This window comes from Struthio camelus, chromosome 12 (genome assembly GCF_040807025.1).
Source record: "Struthio camelus isolate bStrCam1 chromosome 12, bStrCam1.hap1, whole genome shotgun sequence".
In the NCBI taxonomy this organism is placed as follows: Eukaryota; Metazoa; Chordata; class Aves; order Struthioniformes; family Struthionidae; genus Struthio; species Struthio camelus.
In genome coordinates, this window is record NC_090953.1 from 6,350,579 (window position 1) to 6,377,628 (window position 27,050).

The following is a 27,050-nucleotide window of genomic DNA, read 5'->3' on the forward strand; positions in this document are numbered from 1 at the left end:
AGGTTGATGGTTTACCATTTCACCATAGTACTTCCTAAAACCACAGATAAACCACGAACTTAAGTCCTCCACCCCCATCCCGGCATTAAACAGGTAAATACACTACAATACATCTGCTACAAACTTACTGTGACAAGTAAACAAATCAATTGCCTATGGACTTAAATGACTGCAAACTATAGAGAAGTAATGTGGTTTCTGAAAGACATTTATGACAGCCAAACAAGTTTCAGATATCAAATAATATTTTAATTTCTGAATACTTTCAATTTTCCTTGGAATATAACACACAAAGACTCGACCAAACAGTTCAGTTATTATAACTTTTACAGTATACAGAAATGTTGCACTTAAAAAAAAAACCTTCAGTTTTTTTAAACACAAAACTGTAAACTCTAAGATACTGAATCAATCACGTTATCTATAAGTGCCAACAGTGTTATTTTGTCATGCTGATTTCAATGGTATTTTTTAAAAAGGGAAAATATCAACAATTATTATAATACAAAGGGCTTGCAAATATACAAACAGATAGAGGAGTTTAATAACAATTCATGAAGAACTATGTGGAACCCAATTCAAATTACAAAAGTTCACTTTGCTTGTTTGTTTGTTTTTAAATCAAAACCGTAGTGTGTCTTGGACACAATTCCTTCTACCTATAATAAATCCCCACAGTTCATTTTCTGTCTGAAATATCAAAAACCTAGATTTGGGGGTAGTTATATGACACGTGTGGTTCATTCGGGTCTATATAATTATAGCTCTCTCAGCTTCAAGCTAGATTTTGGGTCACCACCTTAAGTGCGCTTCCATCATTGTGTTGTTGAGGGTTTTTTTCTCTTTTCCTTTCTTCCTATGATACTTTCGTGGACTCAGTTTTAATTCTTTCAGAACATATATTTTAAGGATACACAGTTTTTTTTTTAAAGAAGCCAAGATTATATCAAAAATTATTATAGAACCACAGAATAAACTGGTTTGAAACCAGAAAAATACAAAAAAGAACAGCTATAGGTACATAGACACATAGGACAATTAATAATTTGGAAAAAAAAGACTTACTTTCTTCCATTCTGCTAATTTTCTCCAAATTTCCTTTAAATGCACTTTAAGCGAGATTTTTTTTTAAAAAGTTTACCCCAAAAAAGAAAAAAGGAAGAAAAAAGAAAAAAAGAAAAAAAACCACCCTCGTTTCTTTTCTTCTTCTTTCTCTTTTTTCTTTCTTTCTTTCTTTTTTCTTTCTTTCTTTTTAATTTTTTTACAAAAAATGATAAGTAGCAAGTTTTTTTTTCTGAACGACACGGGAGTTTTTAATGCATTCTGTAAAAGTTCATTTGACAGTCTCTTTTTTAATTCACAGTCCATTAATTTTTTCCTGTCTTCTCTTAGCAAACTTGTAACATCCTTTTACATCCTTTCTTAGCAGAAGGAAATTTAAGAAACAACCAGAACCCAAACGTCATTTGCTTTCCTTTCACTCTCTTTCATCTCCCTTCTCAATTTTTAAATTTTTTTTTTTCTCTCTCCAATATTTTATTGAATGGACATATAAGGCCAGTTAAAACTGCTGCCAGACAGTAACATATCCCTGATTAGGGTTTCTATGGGGGTTTTACCTACCAAACGGACGAAAAACAATTGCTCTATGACAGAAGAGGAGACAGTGCGAAGGGAGGGGAGACGTAGTAATAGCTTCCCGAATCGTGTTGGCTGGTTGGGATACTGGCTCCTAACATACTCTTCCAAAGCACACTGTGACTTCTCCTGTAAACTTTCAACATGGGCTACATCAGAGAGACCACAGGCATCTAGAAGAAAGTGTATTAAAAAAAAAAAAAGAAAAAGAAAGAAAAGAAAAAAAGAAAACAATCATCAGATTAAAAAGTTGTTTTTAAATTTAATTTGTTTTTTTTTTTATTATTGCTAGAATTAAGTGTAGAGCGTGCGCCATCACCTTGCCCCCCAGAGTTTAAGTAGGTTTTACCAAAAGGGACAATGTGTGTGTGTGAGTGTGTGTGTGTGCGCGTGTGTGTGTGTTTGTATTTCTCTCTTCCGGAGGGTCTCCTTTAGGACTGAACACAGCTCCAAGATTCGAGATTTCTAATCGCACTACAGACCTGAGGGGTTGACAGCGAGGTGCTGGCCGAGCCTAATTTTGTATATCTATATTTTTAGGGGGAAAGGCTGGCAGGGGGAGGGAAGGCTTGAGTAGAAAGGGGGGATAGGAAGCCACTGTTTCTCCCCCACTTGGAAAATAATTGCGCAGAGCCTAACCATGTGCTGAGAAGGAATACTAATAACAGTGGTAGAAATAATAATAATAAAAAACTGGCCAAGCCAAAGATAATGGCGCCCCGGATCCAGCAACAGATTCTCCCCCAAAGAAGACAACGCGTTTTTCTCCAGTCTTTGAAACTGATTTAAGTGGCCCTTTAAAACTGATCTTGTCAGTTTAGCCTATTCAGAGGCAGCCATGCAAACTGTGATCTCTCTGTTCATTTGAGCTGTTTCTTTTCCCCCCTCTTTTCTTTTCTCTTTCTTTCTTCCCCCCCCTCCACTCCCCCCTCTTTTTTTCCTCTTCTTCTTCTTTTTAAACCTAAAGGCCCTTACAAGAAGAAAACTCCCTGATAGGGTCTGGACATTTTTTTTTTTCTGATACGCTAAAATACAATAAGTTCCCTTTAAATCAGAGACGTCTGTGCTGAAAGAGCACAGGTTGTGACCTGACCTCCCTGTGGCTTTCCTAGGCACAGGGCTAACACATGCATATTCTGCGAGTCATTAGAACCCAGATTTTTTTTTTTCTCTTAAAAGAGGCAGCAGCAAACATCATATGCATCTACGTGTGTCTGCTTTACATCAGTGGCTCTTATTGGGGTGCTGCAGCAGCTGCATGCATAAACCCTGTTTTTTTGCATGTGGCTATCTGCCCCGAATCAGATAACAAGAAACATTTATCTAGTTGGGAGGCAATTTACACGCCAGGCCTCACATTTTGAAAATAGTAATAAATTAAGCGGTTACGACAGGATCGGACGATTGTTTTCTCAGAAGGCTAAAAAGTGATTTGGGAGAGAGGCAGGGTTTGCAATGAGCTCCTCGGTGCGGGTGTGGGTGTGTGTTGGCCAGGGGCTGGGGACGGATGTGCGCGTGTGTGGGATCCTAGCTGAGCACTTGAGCAAGGGAGAGGAAAATGCATCCTAGAAAAACGACAGAAAATAAAATAAGCACCCCTCAGCCACACGGTCCCACTCAGGCTCCCTGTCCCCCTATGGCTAGATGCGCCCTGCTAATTGATCACCTTAGGACTTGAGCACAAGTAATTTGGGGGAGAAAAAAAGAAGGGTTTTTTATGTGTAAAGCAATAATATATAAAAGGAAGTTTAGGTCACGACCCAGAACCTGGACAAAGTCCAGAAAATGACTTCGTTCCCCAGACCCCCTTTAACACAACAAGGAACGGATTGTGAGCCCTTCTTTTCCCACATAAACTACATTTTTTTCCTGTTTCCTGATATCAGGCTTTAAAAAACTCCGATGAGTAATTATTTTACAGGTCCTGCTTCCATTCATATGTTTATCGCGTGGCCACTTTCCCAAGCTTTCAAATGAGTTACAGAATAAATATATATGTATTTAAACTGAATCCCAAAACTTCTAGGGCTCCAGCACAGTGGGCTGTCGATGCAGCCTTAAAGTTAGCAATCTGAGATAACGTATTGCACAAATTGGCAAGCAGATTTTTTTTTTTTTCAGAAAAAAAAATATTTAGCCTCCAGAGTTAATATCAGGTTTATTACTCACTCAGGTTAAACCGTAGTGCAAGCTAATTAGATTTCACAACGCACTCAATTATTGCTTTATAACTCATGCACTATTTCTAGGCAGCAAAAGTTGACACATATATTCCTCCCCCCCACCCCCCCTTTGATTATCTAAGAAACACCTCGAGCTCTTTTCTTCGGGAGAGGCATGGTCGTGCCACCCCGGAACTACACTGCGGAGCAGCAGCTTCAGTGTCCTCTCCGCTTACTTTTTCATACTATCTCTGTCTACTTATGGTAATGATCTTTTCGCACCCGCTACTCGCTTTGGACTATCCAGTTCCTGCTGGGTGCAAATGCAAACTTTCCCCCTTAGCTTAAATGACACAGAACTGCTCACTGCCACATTCTGTTTAAATCAGAGACAGCTCTTTGGGAAGTTGATTTATTTTATTTTACAGGATGGCAGGGAACATATTTTAAACTCAGCTTCGCACATTTAACTTTCTTTTTTAATTCAATTTTTTTAATCCTGCAGGGCTTTTTTTCTCCCCCTTCCTGGCTGCCCATAAAAAAAAAAAAAACCAACAAACTCTTTTTGTTTTTTTTAAGTGGTTCCACTGATAGGACGACTCGTATTTAACACCACCAAAGCGATTTAGCTGCTGCTCGGATGCGTGTCACTAAATGCAACAACCCAGAGCTCTAGTGTTAAATAAAATACATATATATATATTTTTTGGCCGGGGGACGGGGGGGTGGGGGGGCGCAGGCTGGCGTGGCGGAGGGGCGCCCCCGCCGCCCGTGTGCGCGGGGGGGTGGCGGTGTTTGGGGCTTGGCCGTGCCCGCAGCCGGGCGGGCGGGATGCGCAGCCCAGGCCCGACGGGGAGGCCGGGGAGAGGCGGCTGCCGGGGCCGGGGTCGGGGGCGCAGGCACCGACCCTCGCCCCAGCAAAGCAGCGCGCAAAGGGGCCGGGGGTGGGAGGAGAGGAAAAGCAAAGAAAGGTTGCCTACCTGAGGTGAAGAGGACTATGGCCTTTAAACAGCTATACTCTGCGGAGTCGACGTGCAAGGCTTTCAGTTTTTCGACCTGCTCTTGGAAGATTCGTATGTGGTCCATAAAGGCGACCACTCGGTCAGCGGACATGGGCGAGGCGTGGAGACCGGCGGCCGCCAGGAGCGGGGCGACGTGGAGGGGCATGGAGCACTGGGCAGCGTTGAGCACAAACAACTCGCTCCAGGTCAGCCTCAGCAGGGCCACCTGGTCTGTGATCTGGAGGTCTGGGAAGAAGGGGATATTCCTGGCCCACTCCACGGCGCTGAAGAGCATCCGAGCTGCCAGTTCGCAAATGTTCTCGATGCCCATGATGTTGTTGGGTTGCATGCACTGGCTGCCAAAGCGGGAGGTGGGGTAGGGCTCTGCTCTCAGAAGAAGGGAGATATATCCGGATAGGTAGGAATGGCAGTTGAGAGGGTCCCCGTTTGTCAAGGCGAACTGCCCGTGAGTTGGCTGTGTGGGTGGCATTCTGCCCCTCTGGACCGCTGCAGTGAATAAAGAAGAAACTACAGCTATTAATATCTGAATTGCTACGATCCGCTCGAACCAAGCCTGCTTTGTGTGTCTGTGCGTGCGTGTGTGACACCGCAGCCAGGCAGCTTAAGGGGCAACGTGCCTCTCCCGGCCGGAGTTGAGCCCGGCTCTGCTCTCCAGGCTTGCAGCTCCCGGCTCGAGGCAAAGCCACAATAAAAGCCGAGCACTACCGTCCCCCCGGCCAGGGGCTGCTGGAGCAGCCCCAGATCCTCACTTCCCAAACACGCCAGAGTCCAGTTATTTCACCAACTCCCCCCCCCCCCCAACACACATACACCCTCCTTTGGATATGCAGGATACGTCTTTGTATGCCTGGGTATTTTTCTTCATTACAACTAAAAATATATATATATGTATATATATAAACCAACCCCTAAACCCCAGAGTATTGATTCGAGGCCGGGGCAGCGGGATGGGGGGGGAGGGAGGGAAGAAACACTTCAGTTCAAAATCCCCGGCGCCGGTCCCGCACGCCTCGCTGGCCCACTGAAGACATGGTTGCCGCCGTTATTATTTTTTCTCCCCTTTCAGAAAAAAAAAGATCAACTAAAATAAAATAAAAGGAGGCGAGAGGGCCCCACGACAGCGGCGGCGGGTCCCCACGCGAGGGCCGCGGGCTCCTTCGCCGGCCGCCGGGCCGAGCGTGGGCCTGGCATTTTGCTCCTGAATTTCCCCGCTGACAGCGAGAGCAAAGAGGGGCAGAACAAGGGCTGGGAGGCAGAGGGACGCCTCGAAACGCGCTCGGCTTATCGGTGTTATCGCAGGGCGAGTTACTCTTGCAGAGACACAAAGAGGAGCCCGAGGAAGCCGGCGGCGCCCGGCCGCGCTCCCACGCCGCTGCCGGCCGCCGCTCGCCGCTGCCGGCTCCTCCGGCCCCGGCTCGCAGCGCCCGGCGCTGCTCTGCCCCGCGGGGACGAGCAAGCACCCGGAGGAAAAGTGTGCAAGGAGCATAATCGAGAGAGACAGGCACCCTGCGATATATACACACACACACATATTTATGCATATATATATATATTTATATACATATACACATATATATATATATATATATTTTTTTTAAGGAGCACAATCCGGCTGGGAATCCACAGTGGAGTGCTGTGGAGCCTCGGCAGGGTGAGCTTCATTGTAATAGTAATTTGAACCGCCTGTGTAAAATTGCAGTCTAAAGGCAGGGTGTTGGGGGATACATGTGTGTGAGCGTGTCTGTGTGGTGAGGCTCTGTGTGCGTATCCACACGCACACAGAGCTGCTCCAGGCACGGGGGGTAAGGCTGGACAGGCAGGGGGGAAGCAGTGGAAAAGAAGTCAGCACACGTCAGAACCGTCATCTCCCTGCTAAGCGGCGTGAAACTAAAAATCCACTTCCAGCAAACCTCCATCAGCAAAATCAAAACAAACACAAATCAATTAGGAGTGCAGGGGGAAGCATGCAAGAGCCCCTGCCTCCCCTTCCCAGCCCACCCTCTCCAACACCTCTTTCTTTCATTAAGAGAAAGTTTCTCTCTGTTTATTCAGGGAAGGGGGGGGAGGTTCTAGTTGGGTTTGGGGTTCGGGAGGGGGGGGTTGAAAATAATAATGATAGTAATAATTAAAAAAAAAAAACGCAGTGAGTGAGAATTGGAAAACAAATGAAATCCCAATACCTTCCCGTCTCATGCCAACTTTGAGGCATTTTTTGAGGCGGCAGTACTGACACTGATTGCGGTGGTGCTGGTCAATGGGACAGTTCCTGTTGGCACGACAAGTGTAGCTGAGATTCCTCCTGACGCTGCGCTTGAAGAAACTCTTGCACCCCTCGCAGGTAAACTGGCCGTAGTGCTTGCCGCTCGACTTGTCGCCGCAAACCACGCACTCGATGTGCTGCTGCTGCTGTTGCTGTTGCTGCTGTTGCTTGTCGCCCTGGCCCGGTTGGCTGGGGGCGGCGGGCTGCGCGGGTGCGCTGGGGGCGCCGCCGGGTCCCGGCGTCTGCGGCGTGTGCGGCGCCCCGGTCGGCGGCCCCTGGCCCGGCGGCGCGGCGGCGGGCGGCGCGCCCTGCGCTCCGGCCACCTCGTCCTGGGGGTCTCGCCAGGCGCCGACTACCATTGCCATATCTAGGGGACCGCGTCGCGCAAACTTCCTGCTCCCCCTCGGATGCGCCAAGTTTGCCGGGTCGGGGCTGTGCGGAGCAGCTTCGCGGCGCGCTGAGAGTTATTGTGTTGCTCTCCCCTCTCTCTCTCTTTTGTTGTTTTGCCTCTCTCTGCTTTTTTTTTTTTTGGTTGTTGTTGCTGGTTGCTTTTCTCTCTCTCTTTTTTTTTTTCTTTTTTTTTTTTTTTTGGGGGGGGGGAAGGGAGGGTGGGGTGGGGGCCGGCGGAGCGGCGGCCGGGGCTCCGCGGGCGCGGAGGGGGTGGGGGGGAGAGAGAGGGGGAGAGAGGCGAGAGGAGACAAATCTCTTCGGGGATCGGCCGCCCTCGCTCGCTCGCTCGCTCGCTCTCAGCGCCGGGCTGCGGCCGCGGAGTTGCAGGAGGCGAGGCGGGTGTCGGGGGGCCAGGTCCAGGGAAGCTCGCCGTCAGCCATTCAGGAAAGCCATCAAAAATAAGGACGAATAAAAGGTTAAAGATTTACACGCGCGGCGGAAAAAAAGCACGCGGCGCGCGGCAGACTTTTCTCGGCGCCGGGAGCGGACGGTCTCGCCGTAGTTTGGGGAAGTCCAGCTTGCGGCAGCCACATCAACTGCGATCGCTTTGTTTTTGTGGGCTTTTTTTTTTTTTTTCCTCTCTCCTCCTCCTCCTCTCCTCCTTTTTTTTTTTTTTTTGCCTTTCCTCCTCCGCTCGCTCTCTCTCAGTCTCTCCTCCCTCCTTCTCTCGCTTTAATTCTTCCTTTCCGCCGCTTCGCCGGGGCGCTGCTTTTATTATTATTATTTTTATGTGCGTGTGTGTGTGTGTGTGTGCGCGGAGGGGGCAGAGCTCTCTCTCTCTCTCTCTCTCTCTCTCTCCCCGCGTTTCGGGGGTCGCCGCCGCCGCTGTGTCCTCGGCGCTCCCCGCCGCTCCCTGCCCCGCTGGCGGGCTGCTCCGCTGCCGCCGCCGCCGCCGCCGCCGCCGCCGCTCGGGTGCCGCCGCCGCCGCCGCCGCCGCCGCCGCCGCCGCGCGCTGCCTTATGCTGCTTGTGCCGCCTCGCAAGTGGGCTCGCGCCTCCGCGCCGCCGGTGCTCACGGCGCGCGGGGCGGGCGGGCGGGGGGGAGGGGGCCGCGGGAGGGGGGGGGGGGGAGGGAAGGAGTCAACTCGCCAGCGCAGCGCCCAGCCGGCCGGGATGATAAAAGAGGGGGAGCGGGAGGAGGAGGAGGGAGGAGGAGGGAGGAGGAGGGAGGAGGGAGGAGGAGGAGGAGGAGGGAGCGGGAAGGATCACAACCCAGCGCGCAGCATCGCTCCTCAGCCGGGGCGGGGAGAGGGGGGGGGGGATCACCACAGAGGAAGGGGGGGGGGAGCGAGCGCTGCCCCCCGCCCCCCCCCGGCAGCGCCCCCCGAAAGCGCGGGCAGCGGCGGGAGCGCGCGCGCGCGCGCCGGGCGGGCGGGCGGAGGGGGGGGGGGCGGGCGGCGGGGTTGGGGGGGAGGCGGCGGCGGCGGCGCGTTATCGGCGGAGCGGCGCGCGCGCTCCCCGCCAGCAGCCGCTCGCCCCGCTCGCTACGGAGTGAACTTTGACACGAACTGCTGCAACTTAGCACACGTTGCCATGGCGACCGCTCGCCTTATAAGGCAACCGACGGCGTTTGACTGGTCAAAAGCTCGCGGACCGCCCCTCGGCCCTCATTGGGCCGCGCCGCCCTGCGCGGCCTGCTCATGGCCGCCGCCGCCCGCGCGGTCCTAGAGGCAGCGCCGCGCCGCCCCGCGCTCAGGCGGGGGCCAGCCCGGCCCCCCGCCCCGCCGCCGCCTCCGCACCGCTTCGCGGCTTTTTTTCTCTTTTTTTTTTCCCCCTTTCTTAAATTTTTTTGCCCCTTCCCGCGCCCTTCCTCTCCCCCCCCCCCCCCCGCTCAAGCTCCGCGTTGCGGCGGCGGCGGGGCCGCCTCACCTGAGCGCGGGGCCGGGCGGCGGTCGGGGACGCGGGGCCGGCGGGTCGGGTCGGGCCGGGGCCCGGCCTGGCCGCGCCTCAGCGGCCGGTAGCGGCGCGGCGCCGCCGGGCAGGGCCCTGGGCGGGCTCCCGCCGCGCGGGGCTCCTGCCGCCCGGGCGCCGCCGCCTGCCGCAGGCACCTGAGCGCGGCCCGGCGGCAACGGGTGACCGGGAGCCGGCGGGGAGAGGGGGGGGGCGGTCAGGCCGGCCTGGCCCGGCCGGGCCGTGCCCCGGGCCCGCTGCCGGTGACCGCCGTCAGGGCAGCCCCCCCGGACCCCCCCGCCGGCGGGCACAGCCGCTGCCCCAGCCAAGCTTCACGGATCGTGCCGCCCCCCTCCTTCCCCCCACGAACGTCTCGCTGTGACGCCTCAATCCCTTTAACTTTATATACATAAATAAATATACATATACATATATATATTATATATATATATGTATTTGCTTCCCGGGCAGCACCACGTATTGCTAGAGCAGCGCCGCGGCGCGCTAACGAGCGCTGCGCCCTAAGGAGGGCACGGCCGCATCGGTGACCGAGCCCAGCCCAGCCCTGCGCTCCGTTTTATTTCCCGCTGCGTGCAGCTCGCCGGACTATTTTAGTTTAATGCCGAGCGCAAACGGCCAATAGGCGCGGGAGCCGCCGAAGGGACAGAGAGGTGAGAAGGAAAACACGTGAAAAACAGGCGCCGAAACGGCCGGGCTGGTGGCCGGGTCCCGAGCTGGGGGCACGGGCTGCACCGAGCGCCGCGAGCCCCCGCCGCCTCGCACGCACTTCTTCAGGCTGCCACATGCACCCCCCCCCGCCTTCCGCCGCGGAGATTATGTCTCTGACCGAAGCCGCAGGTGCTGCGATGATTGGAAAGTTGGAAAAAAAGCACCTAGACTTGACCCAGGTCCTGTTTTATAAACCTGGTTGTGTTGAGACCCCCGCAAAACGAAGATGCGCTGCTGCTCGGTTTCCAAGACCAGGCTGCAGCCCTTCCCGCTGATCCTAAAGGAGCAAAATAACCTTTCCCTGCAACAAGGACCTGGAGGGGATGGGAAGACAGAAAGGGGTAAAGGAATCTCTCCCCGCCGAAACGTGGGGACCTGCCTTAAGATTTCCAAATAACCCACACGCGAGGAGGTCACGTTTTGGAAGCGGGGGGGTGTTCAAAATGCGGGATAGTCACAGATTGTTGCTGATGTTGAATTTCCTGGGGAAAGATAGCTTTCCTGTCTCAAATCTGACAACGTAAACAGGATTAATTCACCATACGAAAACACATTAATACCTTCTCCACAAATGCAGAAATCAGAACAGAAAGCGGTTTTAACAGTGCCTACAATATTAATAGTTTGAACGTATGATCGTAAAAATGAAAAGCCATTGATATACACTTAAAAGCCGCCGTATACGCTGATTGCTCAAGCATTAATGAAGAATGCCCCAGATTAACTATTTGCTCTTCGAGGGATGCAACTATATAACTATCTATTAGCACCATTAGATGCTTTGCTGTTTATTTCAAAACACCCTTGCGAGTGGGCTGAGGCAGAAGAGATGAATGTAAAAATGCACTGTAGCTAATTTCGCTACATAATATCTGAAACCTGAGCGCCTCGCGAAGAAGGGGGAGATTCTCAACTGTCCTTCCCCGAGCCCAATCACAATGGCATTGCTCTGTTTTAAAAGTAAGGCTGCGTTGGTTTTCCAAATAGAGAAATACATCCCTCCTGCCATTTTACCGCAGATGTAAATTTATTTTAATGAGAGAGAGTGGAAGGATTTATTTTGCTAAAATAGAGTTTAGGATAGAGCCGGTGTAAATCTTCAGGGCTTAAAAAAAAAAAAAAAGGAGGAAGGAAAGGGAAGCTGCTTTCCTGGCAGAAAGCTGCCTAACAGTCCTCTAATTCTTTCTAGATTAAATCGCAATATGAATACAGCATCGAACAAATACCGAGTTTCGCTCTGAACTCAGTGGAAAGCAGTTACGTCTAACAGAATTCAATGAATTCCTCTTCTCCCTCAATGTAGTATGTGTGTGTTTTTCTCTTCCACCACACTGAAGTTCCATGAATAGGGAAAGTGGCTCCTATTGTGTGCCTCTGAACTTCCAAGTCAATGCAATTTTTAACCACTGGCTTGTGGTACTTTGAAAATCACCAGGGGCTGTCAGAGTTGGGTCCTCTGAAAAATTTACAGTGCTAAATCAGAGCATATGCTGTGAGAGAGGAAAAAAAATTGCTTAAGATTGGAGCAAGTACAGTATCTGTCTGCCCCCTAGTGTAAGTCTCTTATCTGCCTAAAATTCAACTTTAAAAGAAAAGGATCTCTTAAAGGGAAACGACTTTTGGCTCACGTATGCATTCGAGAATGAAACTTCTGTACATTTTAATCTGATTAATTCCTAAGGATTTAAAGTTAATTGGCTTGGGCACTCCTAGACCGGACTGTAAGATTTCTGCATCAGGGTTTCTGCGAGCCCTGTGCCTAATAGGTATTTTTAAGGAACAGCGGTAAGGGGGGGGGGGGATCCTGTTCTGTGATTTTTTTTTTTTTTTAATGAGGAGCCGTGCCTCGCATGCTGTTGTCAGAGCAAAACACTTTTGCTGCCTAAAGTCAGATCTACGTCTTTTGCAATAATAATAATTAAATAAAGAGGATAAATAATTGCCTTAAAGCCTCCGCCGAAGTGCCAACCACACCTCCGGAGGGTGAGTATATTCCAGCTTCTTTCCATTGTACTCGCTTCAGCCGGGGAAGGGATGGCAGGGGGAGAGGGGCTCTCGGCGCGATACCTTCCCCACCGACCTCTTTTTTTTTTTTTTTTTATGAAAGAAATGCTACCCGCGGCCGCGGAGAGCCCGGTGCAGCTCTAACACCCATCACCTGAATTACGAGCCGTGCGCTGCCGCGGCTCGGAGCGGCGGCGCGGAGCGGCGGCGCGGCGCTCGGGCAGCGGCAGCGGCAGGAGGCTGCGCCCGGCGCGGCTGGCCGAGGCGCTCCCTGCCCCGCACCGCCGCCCGCCCGCCCGCCGCCGCCGCCGGCTTTGCTCCCCTGTTTGTTTGTTTGCTGATTTCTTTATTTAGCGAAAGGACGTGCTAACTGATGGTGCTGCAATTACACACACTCGGGTCTCTCTCTCTCTCTCGCTCTCTCCCCCCCCCGCCTCCCCTCTTCCCCTCCTTAGAGCAACCCACGTAACCTTAGAAACGATCGTTTAAGACGCACGTTAGCTAACATTTGCTTTTTTGGATTTTTTGTTTTCCTTAAAAGAGAAACACAAGAATCACAACACATTGCCCGAAAAAAATAAAAGTGTCAAAGAAGAAGGAAAAAAACTATAAGTAAACATACCAAAACCATATTTGCCTTGTTCAAGGTCCCAAATCGCTTGCATCTTCCTTTTTCTACCTCTCCTTTAGTTTGGCAGGTGAAACAAACAAACAAAAAAAATAATCAAACCGCTGTTTGCCCCCCAGAAAGATGTGCGTTGGGTGATTAAAGAGAAGTCTCCTTCTTGGTGTTTATCTAAGCGATTGTGCAAACTGATAAAAAAAAAAAAAGTAAAGTTACAGCCTTCGGGAGGGGGGGGGAAGGAGGCAAGGTGAAGGGAATAGATTTCCCACAACCTAAAGGGAAGTGCTTTCGATGTATTATTAGCGATCAGCCTTGGGAGAGAGGAAAAAAAAAATCCTGAACACACTCTAACTTTACACAGACAAGATTTCAGGGGGGGCTTTGTACATAGCTGCTTAGGAATGTGCGCCTCGCCTTTAAGAAAAAATCCCCAAGCCCAAGGTAGGAGATGTCTTTGAGTGATCCTTGTCTCTCATTTCATTCCTTAGAAGGAAGAGCGTCTCGCTACACCTTGTTTGGAGCTGGAAAGGCGAGACTTAAAAAAAAAAAATCACAACCCACCCTTCCAATTGAGGAGGAAAAAAAAAAAGAGGAAAATCTCCTAACTTAATGACTGTGGGGGTAGGATGGATGCGACCGATTTCAGCCCCCCCTCCCCACTTCCCCCCCTTCCCCGGCAAGGGAAAAAAAGAAAAAAAAAAAGCCAACCGCAAACAACTACAGGCTGAACTATCAACACATGCACCGAAGGGGAAAAAATATATAGTGTCCTGTGCAGGGTCGGCAGGGAACGCAAGCACACGCTAAAGCAAGTTGGGAAGGAATCCGAGCTAATCAGCAATCTCTTTCTCTCTCTCTTTCTCTCTCTTTCTCTCCCTCTCTCTCCCTCTCCCTCTCTTTCACTGCCCCTGAGATCCCAGCTAGAAAGAGGTACTCCACATTTTTTCATTACCAAAAATCCGTTGCAATAATCATTTGTTGCTAATTGAAACCCTTAGAGACATTTTCCCCACCCCCTCACAAACATGGCAACTTTTAGGCATGGCAAGCACGTTTATTTTATTTTATTAAAAAACACGGCTAGGAGGAGGCTCAATCTTTTGCCCACAAGAAATATCAGCTCTTCAGTCCCCTTCCCCAGGGGGGTAACGGGACCCCAGTACAGTGAGGGCTTGGGAAAATTTGGAATACATTATACTGCCTTTGGCAGGAGAATACTCTCTAACTAATGGATTCCTGCTTCTTTTTGTGGTGTGTGTGTGTGTGTGGGTGTGTGTGTGTGTCAGTGTGGGGGGTTTCGGGGAAGAGGGGTGGTGGTCGTGGTGGTGGGGAGCCGAGCTTTTCTTGTAAGGGACTGTTATGGTGAGGAGTGTGTCATACTTGACAAATGGAACAAACGCTCTTCCATTTCTTGCTTGTCCTTGCCTTACAGCAGGAATTAAGTTAACCACAGTGCTGCATGTTAATTGCATGTTTACTGGGCTAATGAAAATTACAATGGGGCTTCGCCACCTCGAACCGGGCTGCAAAAGTAGCGAGGCAATTGTCATCCCGGCCTTCGGGGAGGGCCGGCCCGGGCCGGGGGCCGGGGGCTGCCCACCAGCGGTATTGATCAGGAGAAGGATAAATCTTTTAACTGCTCGTTAATACCATAAATATGGTCTACACAAGTTTCCACTCTTGTTAAGACTAATCAGTACATGGAAGATGGAGACATCGCCCAGCTGAATGAATTTTTATTGTTGCCAGAGGGATACTTGCATCTGTGGGCTCCCCCTCTCCTCGCTGAGTGCCCCCTCCCCAAATAGCCCCTAACGGGGGATCGTGAAGGTGTGCAAAAGGCACAGGAGACAAATTGGAGCTTTTCTTCCCTTTTCCAAATGCTCCTTTTCTGTAATGCTGAACGGGTCGTGGTGGTGGTGGGGAAAGCCTAAAGGGGAGAGATGTCCCCCTTTCCCCCTCCTTTATTCTTGAGATCGGTGGATGAAAGGATGACCTAGTAATTCAGTTTGATGATAACCATTTTCATGCTTGAAAACAAACTGCCAAATTAAACATAAATGGAAAGCGCAAGGGGAAAGGTAGCAGGAGCAGGGCTTTTCGAGATTCCCCCCAGCTCTCCAAAAGGTATTATCTGGAAAGAGGAGGAGGGAAATGCAATTTAAATATGATTTAAATCCAAACCAAAAACAATTCCAGGGAGAAGTTAACCCCCCCGGTGTTGCACAGCCCTGCATTTGAAAACTTTGGCCCAACTTGTGGCGATAGCTACAACTTTGCTCTGCAGAGGTCAGAGGTGAGGGCTATTTTAACCCTAAAAGCCTGCGAGTGGCCAGGGCTGAGGCTGGGCTCGCAGCCCTAATAGCCGTAATTACCTCCTCCCATTCCAGGGACATTCCTCGCAGCAGAAATTTTAGATCCCGAATTTAAGAAAATCCTGGCGTTGATCATATCTTGGGGGGAAATAGCAGCAATATGAAGGAATTTCAGAGCTCACCCCTTTGCTGAGGGGGATTGAAGCCCTTCTTTTTTTCCTCCCTTTTTTCCCCCTTGCCAGCATTCCCAAGGCGCTGGGTCTTTGTCTTAGAAGGAATGGAGTGTCTGAATGGTGTGAAAGGGACAGAGAGGGTCGCTTCAAATCGATTTTACTTGTCCTCTCTGTCTTTTCGGATCAACGCCCTTCAATGGACACATAGGTGCTCTTTCAACCAAAAACTTGTGCAACATTTTCTGCCTGTATTGGTGCTAAATACAATAAATGCTGGGCAGATTTTTTTTCTTTCTTTCCAAAGCAGAAAGCACCCTAATTAAATTGTTTTATATGGACAGTCAAGACAGACCAATTAAGTATGCATTAGTATAAAGATATATTCGAGAGATAAGCGCTCTATAGGAGCCCTGCCTAGGCAAGGTGTGTAAAGTGTCCTCTGGAAGAGAGGTTGAAGCAGGTTTTCATATGGATTTTTCCCCTCCATTGCCTCCTATACTCGAGTAACGGACTGAATAAGTTAGCGAAAAGCCATTAGTGAGAGTGGTTTCTAAACAAAGTTAACAGGTGGATGTAGCTGGCTTTAGATTTGAATAACAGTCGCACATCTATAACACACAGCCACATAGTTGCGTACCATGTATGCACGCAACGCACATTTGCAGCAACAAATGCCTTCGCCCTACAGCTTGCGTGCAAAAGCGCACACGGGGAAATGAAATAAAGAGCTGGGCACTTCGGCAGGCTGCAGCGCACGGCGTGTGCCAGCGCACCCGCACAGCGCCGAGGCAGCGAGGCACCTCGTGTGTGCGCGCACCTTGCTCGGCTCCGGGCGCCCGCAGCCGCGCAGCCCCGCGCTGCCGCGCAGCCCCGCGCCGGCGAGCGGCGGGGACGCGCTGCTTAATCCTGGGCTAATTACACCTGGAAATATTTCCTGTTCGAGGCGCAGGCTTTCCCAAGAGTGAAAGAGCAGATCAGGAGAAAGCATCGCACGCACACCCACACACACGCACGAACTTCTCTTTCTGCCCGTGTTAGCACCCTGGCAAAGCTCTCGCGGACGGCTCAGCGCAGGAACCGGGCTTCAAGCTCTTCTCCCTTTCCATTTCTTTCTTCTGCAGAATTTCCATATCGTTAAAAAGCAGGAACAAACAGACAAACAAGCCAACCAAAAAAACCCTACCAACCCTCAGTCTTGACTCAGCCTGAAACTGTTTCAGGCGGAGCTCCAGGGTGCTACGAGGAGAAACAGGGAGAAGTTGCTGGTGCGCCCTGTGGTCCTGGGCACTTTCGTTAACCCCCACGACGAGAAAAGCAGTGTGAGCCCGGCCAGTGCCCAGGGATGCTGCCAAGGGGGGCTGAGCATCAGACCCTCACGGTAATCGCCCCTTTAATGTGACACTGCATCATAGAGGCAGGACGGTTTTGTAACTCGAGGGGCCAGGGACTAGGGAATAGAGGGGTACAGGGAAGCAAAGCAACTGCCTGGTTTGATATCCATTTTCTAGCTGCGTTTTAGAAGTGCTGGAACATCAGAGAGAGATGGGAGAGAGGGAAGAATAAGCCATCCTTCGCGTAGGTGGGTTAATGTCAAAGTAGGCAGGTTAGAAACAGATGTTTTTAAAGGCTCTCTTTCTCTCTTTACGGGTTACCTTCGAGGATAAATCCTAGCAGTCCGTATGGGGGGCAAAGTATTCATCTAAAGGAGATCTCAGCAAGCCACTCCCGGACAATAGTCCACCTCCTGTTGGGTTGCGTATTGATCAGGAGAGGAGCTGAAGATGTCGCCACACTAAATATTTACTGATCACACACAAATAGCCGGGACTTGAACGATTTTCTCCTGTGAGGAGAGCAGAGAGAGAAGGGTAAATCATTTTATTAGTGTGTATAAAGCAAAGAGCACACTCTGGCTTGGAGTGTTTTAAGATGTGTCTTCAGCTGGATGAAAAGAGTTAGGGAAATCGATCTGGAGTGATTAGACGAGCCAGTCGTGTCAAAGAGAGAGGCTGTGAATTTCATGGATTTGGTTATACCGGGAGGGGGAAAATGTATCGAGAGATTAAAGGGAGGAACCCATTGTAGCAGAGCCAATGAAAAAATAATATCTAATCAGATCCGGCAAAGGTAGGGACGGGATAAGACCCACATTTCTAAAGAATCACACCAGCTAGAGGGGAACCAGGGACACACATGACAGAGGCAAACGGGGGGAGAGCAGGCAAGGAGGAGGCTAGAAATGCTACAGAGTAGATACAGGGGAGGCAGGGAAAAATCCGCCTCCCCTGTAGAGCAATGCCTGAGACACTACGAAAATGGGGACAAAAGACATGGGAGCGAGAGGAAGGAGCGGAAGGGGTAAGCGGCCGCCTGACTTTGAGATCAAGTTGAGGGGACTCCAGAGCTGGGTGTCCACCAGGCAGGGATGTCTGTAACAGCAGGAGCGAGGGCAGATGCTCCTCTGACGCGAGGGTTTCAAATCCTTCTCGTCCAAGTTTGTTCTCCCCTCTCCTCCTCCCCCCACCCCGCCCCAAGCAAATGTGGTGAGTAAAATGGATTTTAGCGTTTAACCACCTCATTTTATCCACGTAATGACAAGTCTCGTAATATGTAATCTGCAGATTACTGCCATTCGAGGGAGACCACAAGTGGCATCAAAAATCAGCATTTCTGAAAATGACAAAATAGCTAAACTCAGCCCGTGCTTAAAAGTATTTCGGCTGGGGAGCTGCTGCTACAGGGTCTCGTCCGCAGGGAAACCTTCAGCGGCGTCTCAGGTGCAACAGCCTCCACCGAGGGGTCCGGGCACACTAAAGAAAACTCTCCTTGAGGCACACGAGTGTGTCAGTGCCCAAGGGCACAAGGCTAGGAGCAGGGCAGGGCTCTGCCAATCGACATTAAAATAGGTTCTTTAGGGAAGCTCGGGAAATTTTGCCTCGAAATCATTGCTATCTGGGCCGTGTCCAAACGCTACCTTCTCTGCGCCTATTTCTCTTCCTAAGAAATAGGATGTGACTGCAGAGGACTGAGTTACAGGAGCGAGGGAAAGTTTGAGCCGCAGTTTAAGCGATGCTGTTCGCTGGGAGGGAGGAAAAACATCTAAAGCTAGGAACCGAAGAGGAAAACTGATGTGAAAACAGCTTTTCATTTCTCCTCCAAGTGCTAATTTTGCTACTGTAAACAAACACTGAAGTTAGAAACAGCTGCAAATAGCCTGCCGGTCACTCGGCGAGGGGATGAAGGGGAAAAAATGACTTTTGTTCATTTCTGGGGGTGCATTTCATCCAAACTCTGCTTTCTCCCGAAATCAGTGGCTGCTGCTGTTTTCAGTTGTGGAGAGGGAAAATATAGGCATATTAACCGCATTTCGTGTTAGCCTATAGAGCTCAGGCAGCTCTGCTGGATCACTAATGCAACAGGAAACCTCGGGATAGACACAGCCTAATTAACAGTTTTCCATAGCTGAAGCGATTTTTAAGAATCCCAGTGGATTAGACCAATATGTTCAGGTGTGAGGCTACGAGGGCCTATAACTCCTTTCACTATAATCTTATAACCTCCTTACCTAATTCCTTAGATTGCAGATAGGAAGAGTCTGACCCTGGAGGTCGTAAAGAGCTCGGTTTCATTAACCCTTCCTTCTCCAGCGCAGAGCCAGGGTTAACTGCGCTAATCTAAAGTGTGTGTGTGTGCGTGTGTGCCTGGGGGAGGGAGAGAGAGAGAAAGGGATCTGCAATAGTGGGAGATTCAACGGGGGTGCAAGGTTGAAAATGATTTCTGCTCCCTTCTATTGCATTCCCCTCCCCTGATCCAAAGGAAAATGGAAATGAAAGGGAACTTTTCTTTCCCATGCACCAGGAGGTGCCCAAATATACGGACGTTTGTGAGACAATTCATTCCCTTTACAACATTTCAGATTTTTTTTTTTTCAAATCGTTTTTCAAATGTGGAGGAAATGAAACATTCTAGAAACGTCAGATATCGCAAAAAGCAAAGCAGTCTCCATCTTTAGGACCAGCAGCAATCTCTTTAGCTTCTCGTCCACACTAGAGCTATAATCTTTAAAGAAAAAAAAAAATCTAGAGAAGATTCTCAGCCTGTATTTGTCTGGTAACACACCTGGTTTATATTTTAATAGGTAGTTACATTGTATTGATTCAGGATACCTCTTTGATGTTGAAAGTTAATAACTCTCAAATTATATCTATCTGCCTACATACATAATTGCATACACAGTATAACACTGTAAAAATTTGCATTTTGCTGCACATTCTTTGTTCTTAAATCTTTTAACACATTGAATTGTTCCTTTGAAGAAAATGCTATTGAAACACATGTTTAAGGAAAAGATGCCTCTAAACTATATGTTTAAGCAATGAAATTGTTGAGTGAAATACAGGTTTCTTTGTATTTCACACAAACCTTGCCATACGCCAATCTTAACCTATGCATCTGAACTGCTTTTTTCTTCCAGTCAGAAGGCAGAAACATGTGAGCTGCTGAGAGAGGTGGGTACTTTTTGGTAAGTTTGTTTAGCTATGATCTTCAGATACATTTATTGTACTTTCAAATTCTTTGGATACTAATTGAGCTAGCAAACAATATCCCAGCTGAATGTCTCAACTCCTTCCCTATTTAACAAGCTCTGAATATAGAATTATGTTGTAGCCATCATTCTACTAAATAATATAGCTTAGAATTCAGCACAAATAAAAAGAAAGTTAAAGCCAAATTATACTTGCTGCCTTATATCTGACTCCTTTTCCTTTCAGCAGTTCTAATAATGAACTCTTTAAATTTTTTTTGATTTCTGAGTGACATTATCAAAAATAATTAGCAGAATCAGAAGCAATTAGAAAGTTTGAAATAATGTGTCTAAATATTTCATATTCCTACTTATAATACTAAGTCATTAGTTGTAAAAAGGAACCTTTATTTATTTATTCTGTGATAGTTTAAAAATACAGAAAGATAGATTATTTACGCTAGCAGTTCCTATTTTCCAGGGCCTGCCTGAGATATGACATAAATAGAGACCGAACTACCGGAAAAAAACAAAACAATAGTATTAAAAAAAGCCCCTAAACCCTGGACAGGGATACATTCAGACAGAGAGATATGCAACTGCATCTGAATATTATTACGTATTACATCAGGGGATTGTTAAAAAATTGCATATTTATAACCTCATAATTAAAATACATTCTTATCTCTCTCCTCTGAGAGGTTGCAGCTTTCTTGGAAGTATTTTGAGTGCATATTTTAAACTCCATGTCCTGAATTAAATTAAGATGAGCTGTTTTATCCAATAGTAAACTACTTGCCTGCTTTCAAGGTTTACGTTTAAACTGCCTATCAATCTCTACATCATTTTCTTTATATTTCCCCTCCTTATGTTTGCAGACTATACTTAAAATGCTATGGAAGTAGTTTATATCAAATTCTAATTTCTACCTGTAAGCAATTAATCAACCTTGCCCAAAATAATCCAGTGCATTTGACTGAGGGAAATTTGTACGAAGAATTTTCACATTAAAGAGTTAAAGCTAAACTGAAAACTTAAAAGCAAAGGGATACCAGCAAACAGTGAAAAATGGCACGTCTGCTCTCTCCTGACAAGCTTGCATTATATCACATGTTAGGAAGCAAAAATTTTTGAATCTAAGACCGGTTTTAGTTTTTAATAGGAAATAATTACATAGAATTTTATTTCCAGAGAGAATGTTCCTTCCAGCTACAGTGTTTTGCTTTGATCTAAGTATTAACTGGTAATAAAATAACCGTATTTTGGATCCTAAGCATATTGATGCTTAAAGGAATGTTATGCTTTCAATCAAATTCTAACTTTGGATTATCCAAAGGTATTCATCCTTCTGTCAGAAACCAATTTGTTCTTTTACTCTCGTACTCACTCACTTCTGTTTTGGTATATTTTGTTGTTTTATATCAGAATTTGCACTATCGAGGTGGAAAGCTTTTACATGGACTGAGATCAAGTTCCACTCGTGCAATTTGTGCTATTTGTCATACAGATCCCCAGTTCAGCCACTCTTTACGCTTGTTGTACACCACCAACATCACCCCTCTCTGAGAGTGACTACTGCGAACATCTTCTAAGCAGTATTTTGTTTTATATCTTTTTCTTCTTTTTTTTTTAACCTGGAAATCAATCATTTGGACCCATCCTGAACAACTAACCTCCCCCCACCCCCTTAATATTAGAGACCCAAGCGCAGTACTTCGTAAAGACACGGAAAGGACATCCCAGACACCAGAACCTGAGCCCAAGCTTGTGATGGAGTAAAAAAAGGAGGGAGAAGAGTTTTTATCTCTTCCCCCTGCAAACTCTTAATAGTTCTAAGTTTCAATGTGACAATAAAACAGTTTTGATAACAAAGCTCACGGGTTTCTCTGCCACGTAAAGTTTTCTTAATAATAAAAAAGAAGAAACTTTATCCCTGCTAAATTAAAATAGGGCAGATGTTGGATATGGTTCATATTAGCCAGCCTTTCACCCCTTTGCCCCTGGCACTAAAGTTCTGACTTTTTCTTTATACTATGTCTGTTTCTAACTGAAAGGTATTATTCCTGCCCTAGCTCTCTTCTCGTATTTATTTTTTCAGTGTCTAAAATTAAACCTATTCATTTAGTAACACACATTTTATTTCGGATTGCTAAACCTGGCCAGAGAGGGGAAACATTTTCCAAAAAGTGATGCACCACTGACCTTAAAAGAAAACACAAGGCAGGGAAAGCTGTTCTTAAAAGGTTTATTTCTAGATAGGTTTCTAGCTCTGTTGACATTATAGGGATAATGGCTGTATTGCAACTGGCTTTCAAGGCCCAAGAGGTTTATGTTTTCTTCTGACCATAAGTGTAATAAAATTTTAAAGGCGCACAAAGTCTCATCACTTTAGATATTTAAAGCTAGATTGAAAAAACCCTCAGGAAACATACATTATAGTGGGAAGCCTTGCCGAGAAAGCGGGGGATAGACCAAAAAAAAAAGAAAAACAAGAAAAAAAAAAGCTTTTCCAAACTAGCTATATGAAAATCCTGACTATTAAACTCCTAGGATAGCACAGTTCTTTTTTCTAGGGCTGAGAAGATAGAATTTATTGTCCATTTGGAACGACCAAGTTTAGGCTAATAAAAGGCCCTCTGTAAGCAGAAATGCCAAAGTTGATGTTTGGCGTAGTTTTCCGTGGTAGAGTTTATATAGGATGGGGCTCCGCACTATTTGAAATTACTCATATCTCCGCAGCTGAAGATGATTTGACATACAGAAGTAAACGCTAGTAGGCAACGGCTGAAGGTTAATCAGCATTGCTTTCTGAACTGGACGTTTGAAAGCAGGAAAAAGTGAAAGCTGCTCCCTCTACCCCTTCCCTTTTCTGAGGCACTGCTAACTTTTATGATTTTTTTTTTTTCTCTTCCTCTTTTACTATCTGTCTTTGTGCCTGAGGGCCGGTGAAAGAACACTGCAGATTCTAGGTTGCTTTCAGAGTTTCCCTTTGCTGATGATGGATTACCATGTCAATTTAAACGGCATAGGATTAATTTGTTTCAATGATTTCTCTTTAGGCTGAATGCCAGTCTTTTTTTCTATCTCTCTCCTTGCTCTTCAGAATAATAATAATAATAATAATAATAATAATAATAATAATAATAATAATAATAATAATAAATCCTTAAAAACCCCAAATGCTTTTGAAATCCCACGTTAAAAAGACAATAATAAAAACAGACAAGTTAGGTGTAATGTTGCAACACAGTTACAGGTTTGAGTGTTTTTATCTTATTCTAAGGGGCTGAAGCATACAGTCAGTCACATTAAAATGAAATTGGATCCAACGTTTATTCAATAAATACTTGTCTTGTAGGTAATCCAGAGCAGAGTGCTTTTGACACATAAGGACTTAATTTGTCTTGGATAACAAGTTATTAATATGGCACATTTAAACTTGCCACCTACAATCAGGTCATTTAGATCTATAATATGACTCACAGGAGAACTTCAGGAAGCGAGCAACAAAAGTTTGCAACCGAGTTCTAGAGCGCTGCTCGCCGTGCGGAGGCACAGCTCATTGTTTGCATCTGTTCGGAAGACAGTTCAGAGCAGCAGGAGCCACCCAAACCAAAACGGTATACATGTGCTCTTCCTTTAAAGCAAAACAGAAGATGAGAAAAAGAACCAAACCAAAGATTTTTCAATGAGTAATCTTTAAAGTTGTGCTGCTTCTGCTGGCAAACTCACCCCAGCTCTGAAAGTGAGAAAACAACATTTGGTTCTGAGTGGAAATTCACTTGCTTTTGCACCATACCTCGTCCGTGTGCTTTGCAATTCACTTACTTTTAAAAAGGAAGTTGGAACATAATCCCCCCACGAATGTTTTTGCTGTAATTTGATTGTGCTGTTTGTTCATGCATTAGCTGTATATGTAAAGAGAAGTGGGGATGCGTGGTGGTGATCTGTGCACAGTCTGAACAAACAGGGATGTTTCAGTACATACTGGATTTCAAAAGCAAAAATACTCTGCAATTCTTTCAAAATTTGGAAAGCTGGAGATAGGGCACTTATTTTCAGACCTGTGCTGTCCTGACCTAACCCAGCAGTGCCTGCAAGAGCTGCATCAGGACAGGACATGCTACACAGGACGTATTTTGTGGCTGGCAATTCAGCCTCTACGCTGTACGTGTCAGCTTTACTATGCTGTTTCTATGTACTGAGCTCTTGGTTGCTCTTACCCAGGCAGATATGTCTCTTTAAGCAACTAAATCTCATTTTTAAGCTCTTCCTGGGAAAAGGATGTTATACATGGGTAGAAAAATTCAGGCAAGAGCAGCTAATTGAATGAAAAGGGAGAATTAGGTTAAAAATAGAGTACAATCTAGTATCACATTTTCACTAGTGTAACCTGAAATGAAGGTGTCTCCAAGTCCCTAGTGATGCCAGAGTGTTTAGATGTTGGGCACAGATGGAGACACCTATTGAAATGTGTCTGAAGAAGATTAATAGGACTTGTCAGTGTTGGGAAAGCACTGCTTTGCTGTAAATTTCTACTAGCACAAGATGAATTACCGATGAATGCTCAGTTATCAACCCCATCACTATCATTGGACACTAAATCAAATTGAGCAGTTATCTACAATCAGAAAATTTCTTTTAAAAATAGGCATGCACCTTTAGGCTTAAACTCTTTAGTAAGACAATATCCTCTGTGGTGTGTGTGTGTTCACTAAAGGATATATTTTATAGCTTTTACGCAAAAAGCTTGTTTTCTGTAACAAACTCCAAGTTACGCGAGAAAGTGGGCTTGCCAAACAATAGAAGATATTCAGAAAATACTAGTTGTACAATATAACATTCTGCTGCAGGTCTGATGCAAAACCAATTTTCATTCATTTCATTAGACTTTGGATCAGGCCCTACTTGCGAGAGGTTTATTGTCATCACTCTCTCCCTTTATTTTTGGTGAAAATAATAAACTTCCCCCTACCATAAAGACTGAGCATCCGAATCCCATGTTAATGCAACATAGCTGTCAAGACTGAGGGTATACATATAATAATAATACTCCCCCAAACATATTTAGGAAATGACAGCTTAATATCATGAAATATGCAATGAAAGAATCTATGAATAATATTTTAGGTAACAATATTTCCTTCTCTCCTTTATAAAAGAGCTTGCAAAACTATCACAAGCATTTACCAGCCCAGTGAAAAAAGTGTATTAGCTATATTTACCATGTGCTGATGGCAATGATTTAATATTAAATAAGGACTACGAAATTTTAGTTTCTAAGATTTCTCTCCCTCTCACCCAGGCACCTGCTTCATCTGAGGAGATTTGTTGCGGCATGTTCTTGGAAGTCAGTTGTTCCCTTTTGTTACAGACAGCGCAGTCGTTTATGTTTAGGGAGGGAGACAGGTACAGTGCCTTTATCTAATCCGTATCCTCAGCCACATCCACATTCTTAATCGACGGCAAATTCCCGTTGTCCAGGATCAGGCCCCATCTGGGCTACTTCTCAGCCAAGGGATACATCCTTCCCTTCACCTCCGCATATCTTACCTGTGATTGCGTACTACTTTTAGAGAAAGGAATAATATGCTATTTACCACAACGCACAGCTTCAAAGCCTTTCCGTGTTTCTCATCTCCAGACAAAGCTTATTATTTATCACCCCAAAAAATTAGCTGCGTAAGGGATAGTAGCAGTTACCGCCTTCCTTTCTACATCCTAATATTCAGAAGAAAATATCCTGCGTTAGGGCCAGATTCTCAGTCCGATGGAAGTTATTAACTTGAAGTAGAACTGAGCCGATTTCCGCCAGCCACTGTCCGTGCCCTTCCAGCACAGCTCCTTTACAGCATCCCCTTGTTTATTTTTTTCTTTGGAGGGCATGATTCTGTAAACATGTTTGCTTTACAGACAGCAGCAGCGGATTCTTAACTTTTTCTCTGCAAACATGTAAAGAGAATGTTAATATAGGATATTAATGGAGTTGAGTGCAGCGAAACGCTTGTTATACTGTAGTAGCTGAGAAATATGAACTAGGGAACATAATCCATAAACTCCATTTGGTTACTATAATACTCCAATCTGTATTTATTACAACCCCACTCTGATGCTTATACAACTGGAATTGCTAGATTTATACACTCTAATGGTTTCACAATAGGAAAAACCTGTGTTCTTTATCTTTCTTTTCCTGTCCAAAATAACCCCTTCCACATATACTTCAGGCTTCTCCGGACCTTGTCTGGGTTTAATCACAGCCTGTGGGACAAAATGTGCATTATTAAGAAATATAAATATTTTCAGAAGCAATCAAAGGGTTGAAAGATTGATTCGGCATGTAGATTGGATTTAATTCGAAGCAGCTTTGTTCTAATGAGGACTACTGGGATACAAAGACAGCAGCCGCTTATGGCCACCAGTTGGGAACTTCAATTCATTGCAGCAACCTGTCAAGAATTTCAAGAAACTGCTAGGTATTAAGCAACGGAGTGGTGGGCAAGCTGGCAGTCTTTTGTTTTCTGCCTCCTCCTTCACAGGATAGATTTGTATTCCACACTCCCTGTCTTACCGAAATGACAATTATGGCTAATTTCTTACCACACACAGGGCCAAATTCTGCAGTCCCTCGCTCAGGCAAAACTCCTACCGGCTTCAGTGGGGGCTTTCCCTAAAGGAAAGGTGGCAAAACTTGGCCGAGCCATAACTGGAGTAAAATCCAAGAGATCTGTAGCAATTTGCAGTGCATCCAGACCTGGTACAGTTGCTTTCATGGTGCCTTTCTGTGTTAGACTTTGCTACCTGCACTCACAGATGTGATGAGATTTTTTTGCTCTGGATGGTGTTTTTCAGTGCAAAGACATATAGAGAAATGCAGCTCTGTGTTGGCTGGCAAGGTCTTGTCTTGTTGTCGGATGCCCCAGCAGAACTGCTGGACGCTACCCACTTCACAGGGAAAAACCCGCAACGTCCAATAAAACATCCTCAGCGATGAATCTGAACAAAACAGGACACCTGACTGCTTTCCCTTCAGACTTAGAAAATCTGCTAGCAACACTTCTGTGTGCGCTGGGGGTGGGGGCATCCCAGGTACTTGGGGAACGCAAGACTCCGTCAGCTTTCCTAAACGTCGAGCATACAGTCACAATCACAATATCTGCAGGATCAAACACTGACTAGTTTCTCTGCCCCCTTAGCGCTCTCCCCCCGCCTTGCCTACTTTTGTCCATAAAAGCAAAAGAGAGAAAGCTGGAATTTT

General features: G+C 46.7%; 1 protein-coding gene and 1 long non-coding RNA gene across 7 annotated transcripts in view; one reads left to right on the forward strand and one right to left on the reverse strand.

Moving 5' to 3' along the window:
• Positions 1–227: 227 nt before the first annotated feature.
• NR2F2 (nuclear receptor subfamily 2 group F member 2) lies at positions 228–8,444 on the reverse strand. Of its 2 annotated transcripts, none has more exons than XM_068958170.1 (3): positions 7,003–8,444; positions 4,781–5,308; positions 228–1,811 (listed from the first exon to the last, which is right to left on the reverse strand). In XM_068958170.1, the coding sequence occupies exons 1-3, from the start codon at positions 7,445–7,447 to the stop codon at positions 1,537–1,539; spliced, it is 1,248 nt and encodes a 415-aa protein (XP_068814271.1). In that variant the 5' UTR covers positions 7,448–8,444; the 3' UTR covers positions 228–1,536. The 2 variants fall into 2 exon arrangements, with proteins under 2 accessions (XP_068814271.1, XP_068814269.1); XM_068958168.1 differs by having other exon boundaries at positions 4,781–5,329.
• A 1,763-nt stretch (positions 8,445–10,207) lies between these two features.
• Positions 10,208–27,050, forward strand: part of LOC104148176 (uncharacterized) — a 219,514-nt gene continuing 202,671 nt past the window's right edge. For 2 of the 5 annotated variants that reach the window (XR_695046.2, XR_695045.2), the window contains exons 1-2: positions 10,224–12,133; positions 19,742–19,775. This is a non-coding gene — a long non-coding RNA (uncharacterized lncRNA). Of the gene's footprint in view, positions 12,134–19,741; positions 19,776–27,050 lie in introns of all 5 variants that reach the window. The other 3 variants (XR_011143681.1, XR_695036.2, XR_011143682.1) reach the window with 3 other exon arrangements.

Bases quoted from the DNA above. Each gene is read 5' to 3' on its own strand.
- NR2F2 (XM_068958168.1), bottom strand. From the start codon at position 7,447: ATGGCAATGGTAGTCGGCGCCTGGCGAGACCCCCAGGACGAGGTGGCC. The intron at 5,330-7,002 runs GTATTGGGATTT...TAATAGCTGTAG, and splicing joins AGTTGGCATGAGACGGGAAG to TTTCTTCTTTATTCACTGCA. The intron at 1,812-4,780 runs GTAGGCAACCTT...ACTTTCTTCTAG, and splicing joins CATAGTCCTCTTCACCTCAG to ATGCCTGTGGTCTCTCTGAT.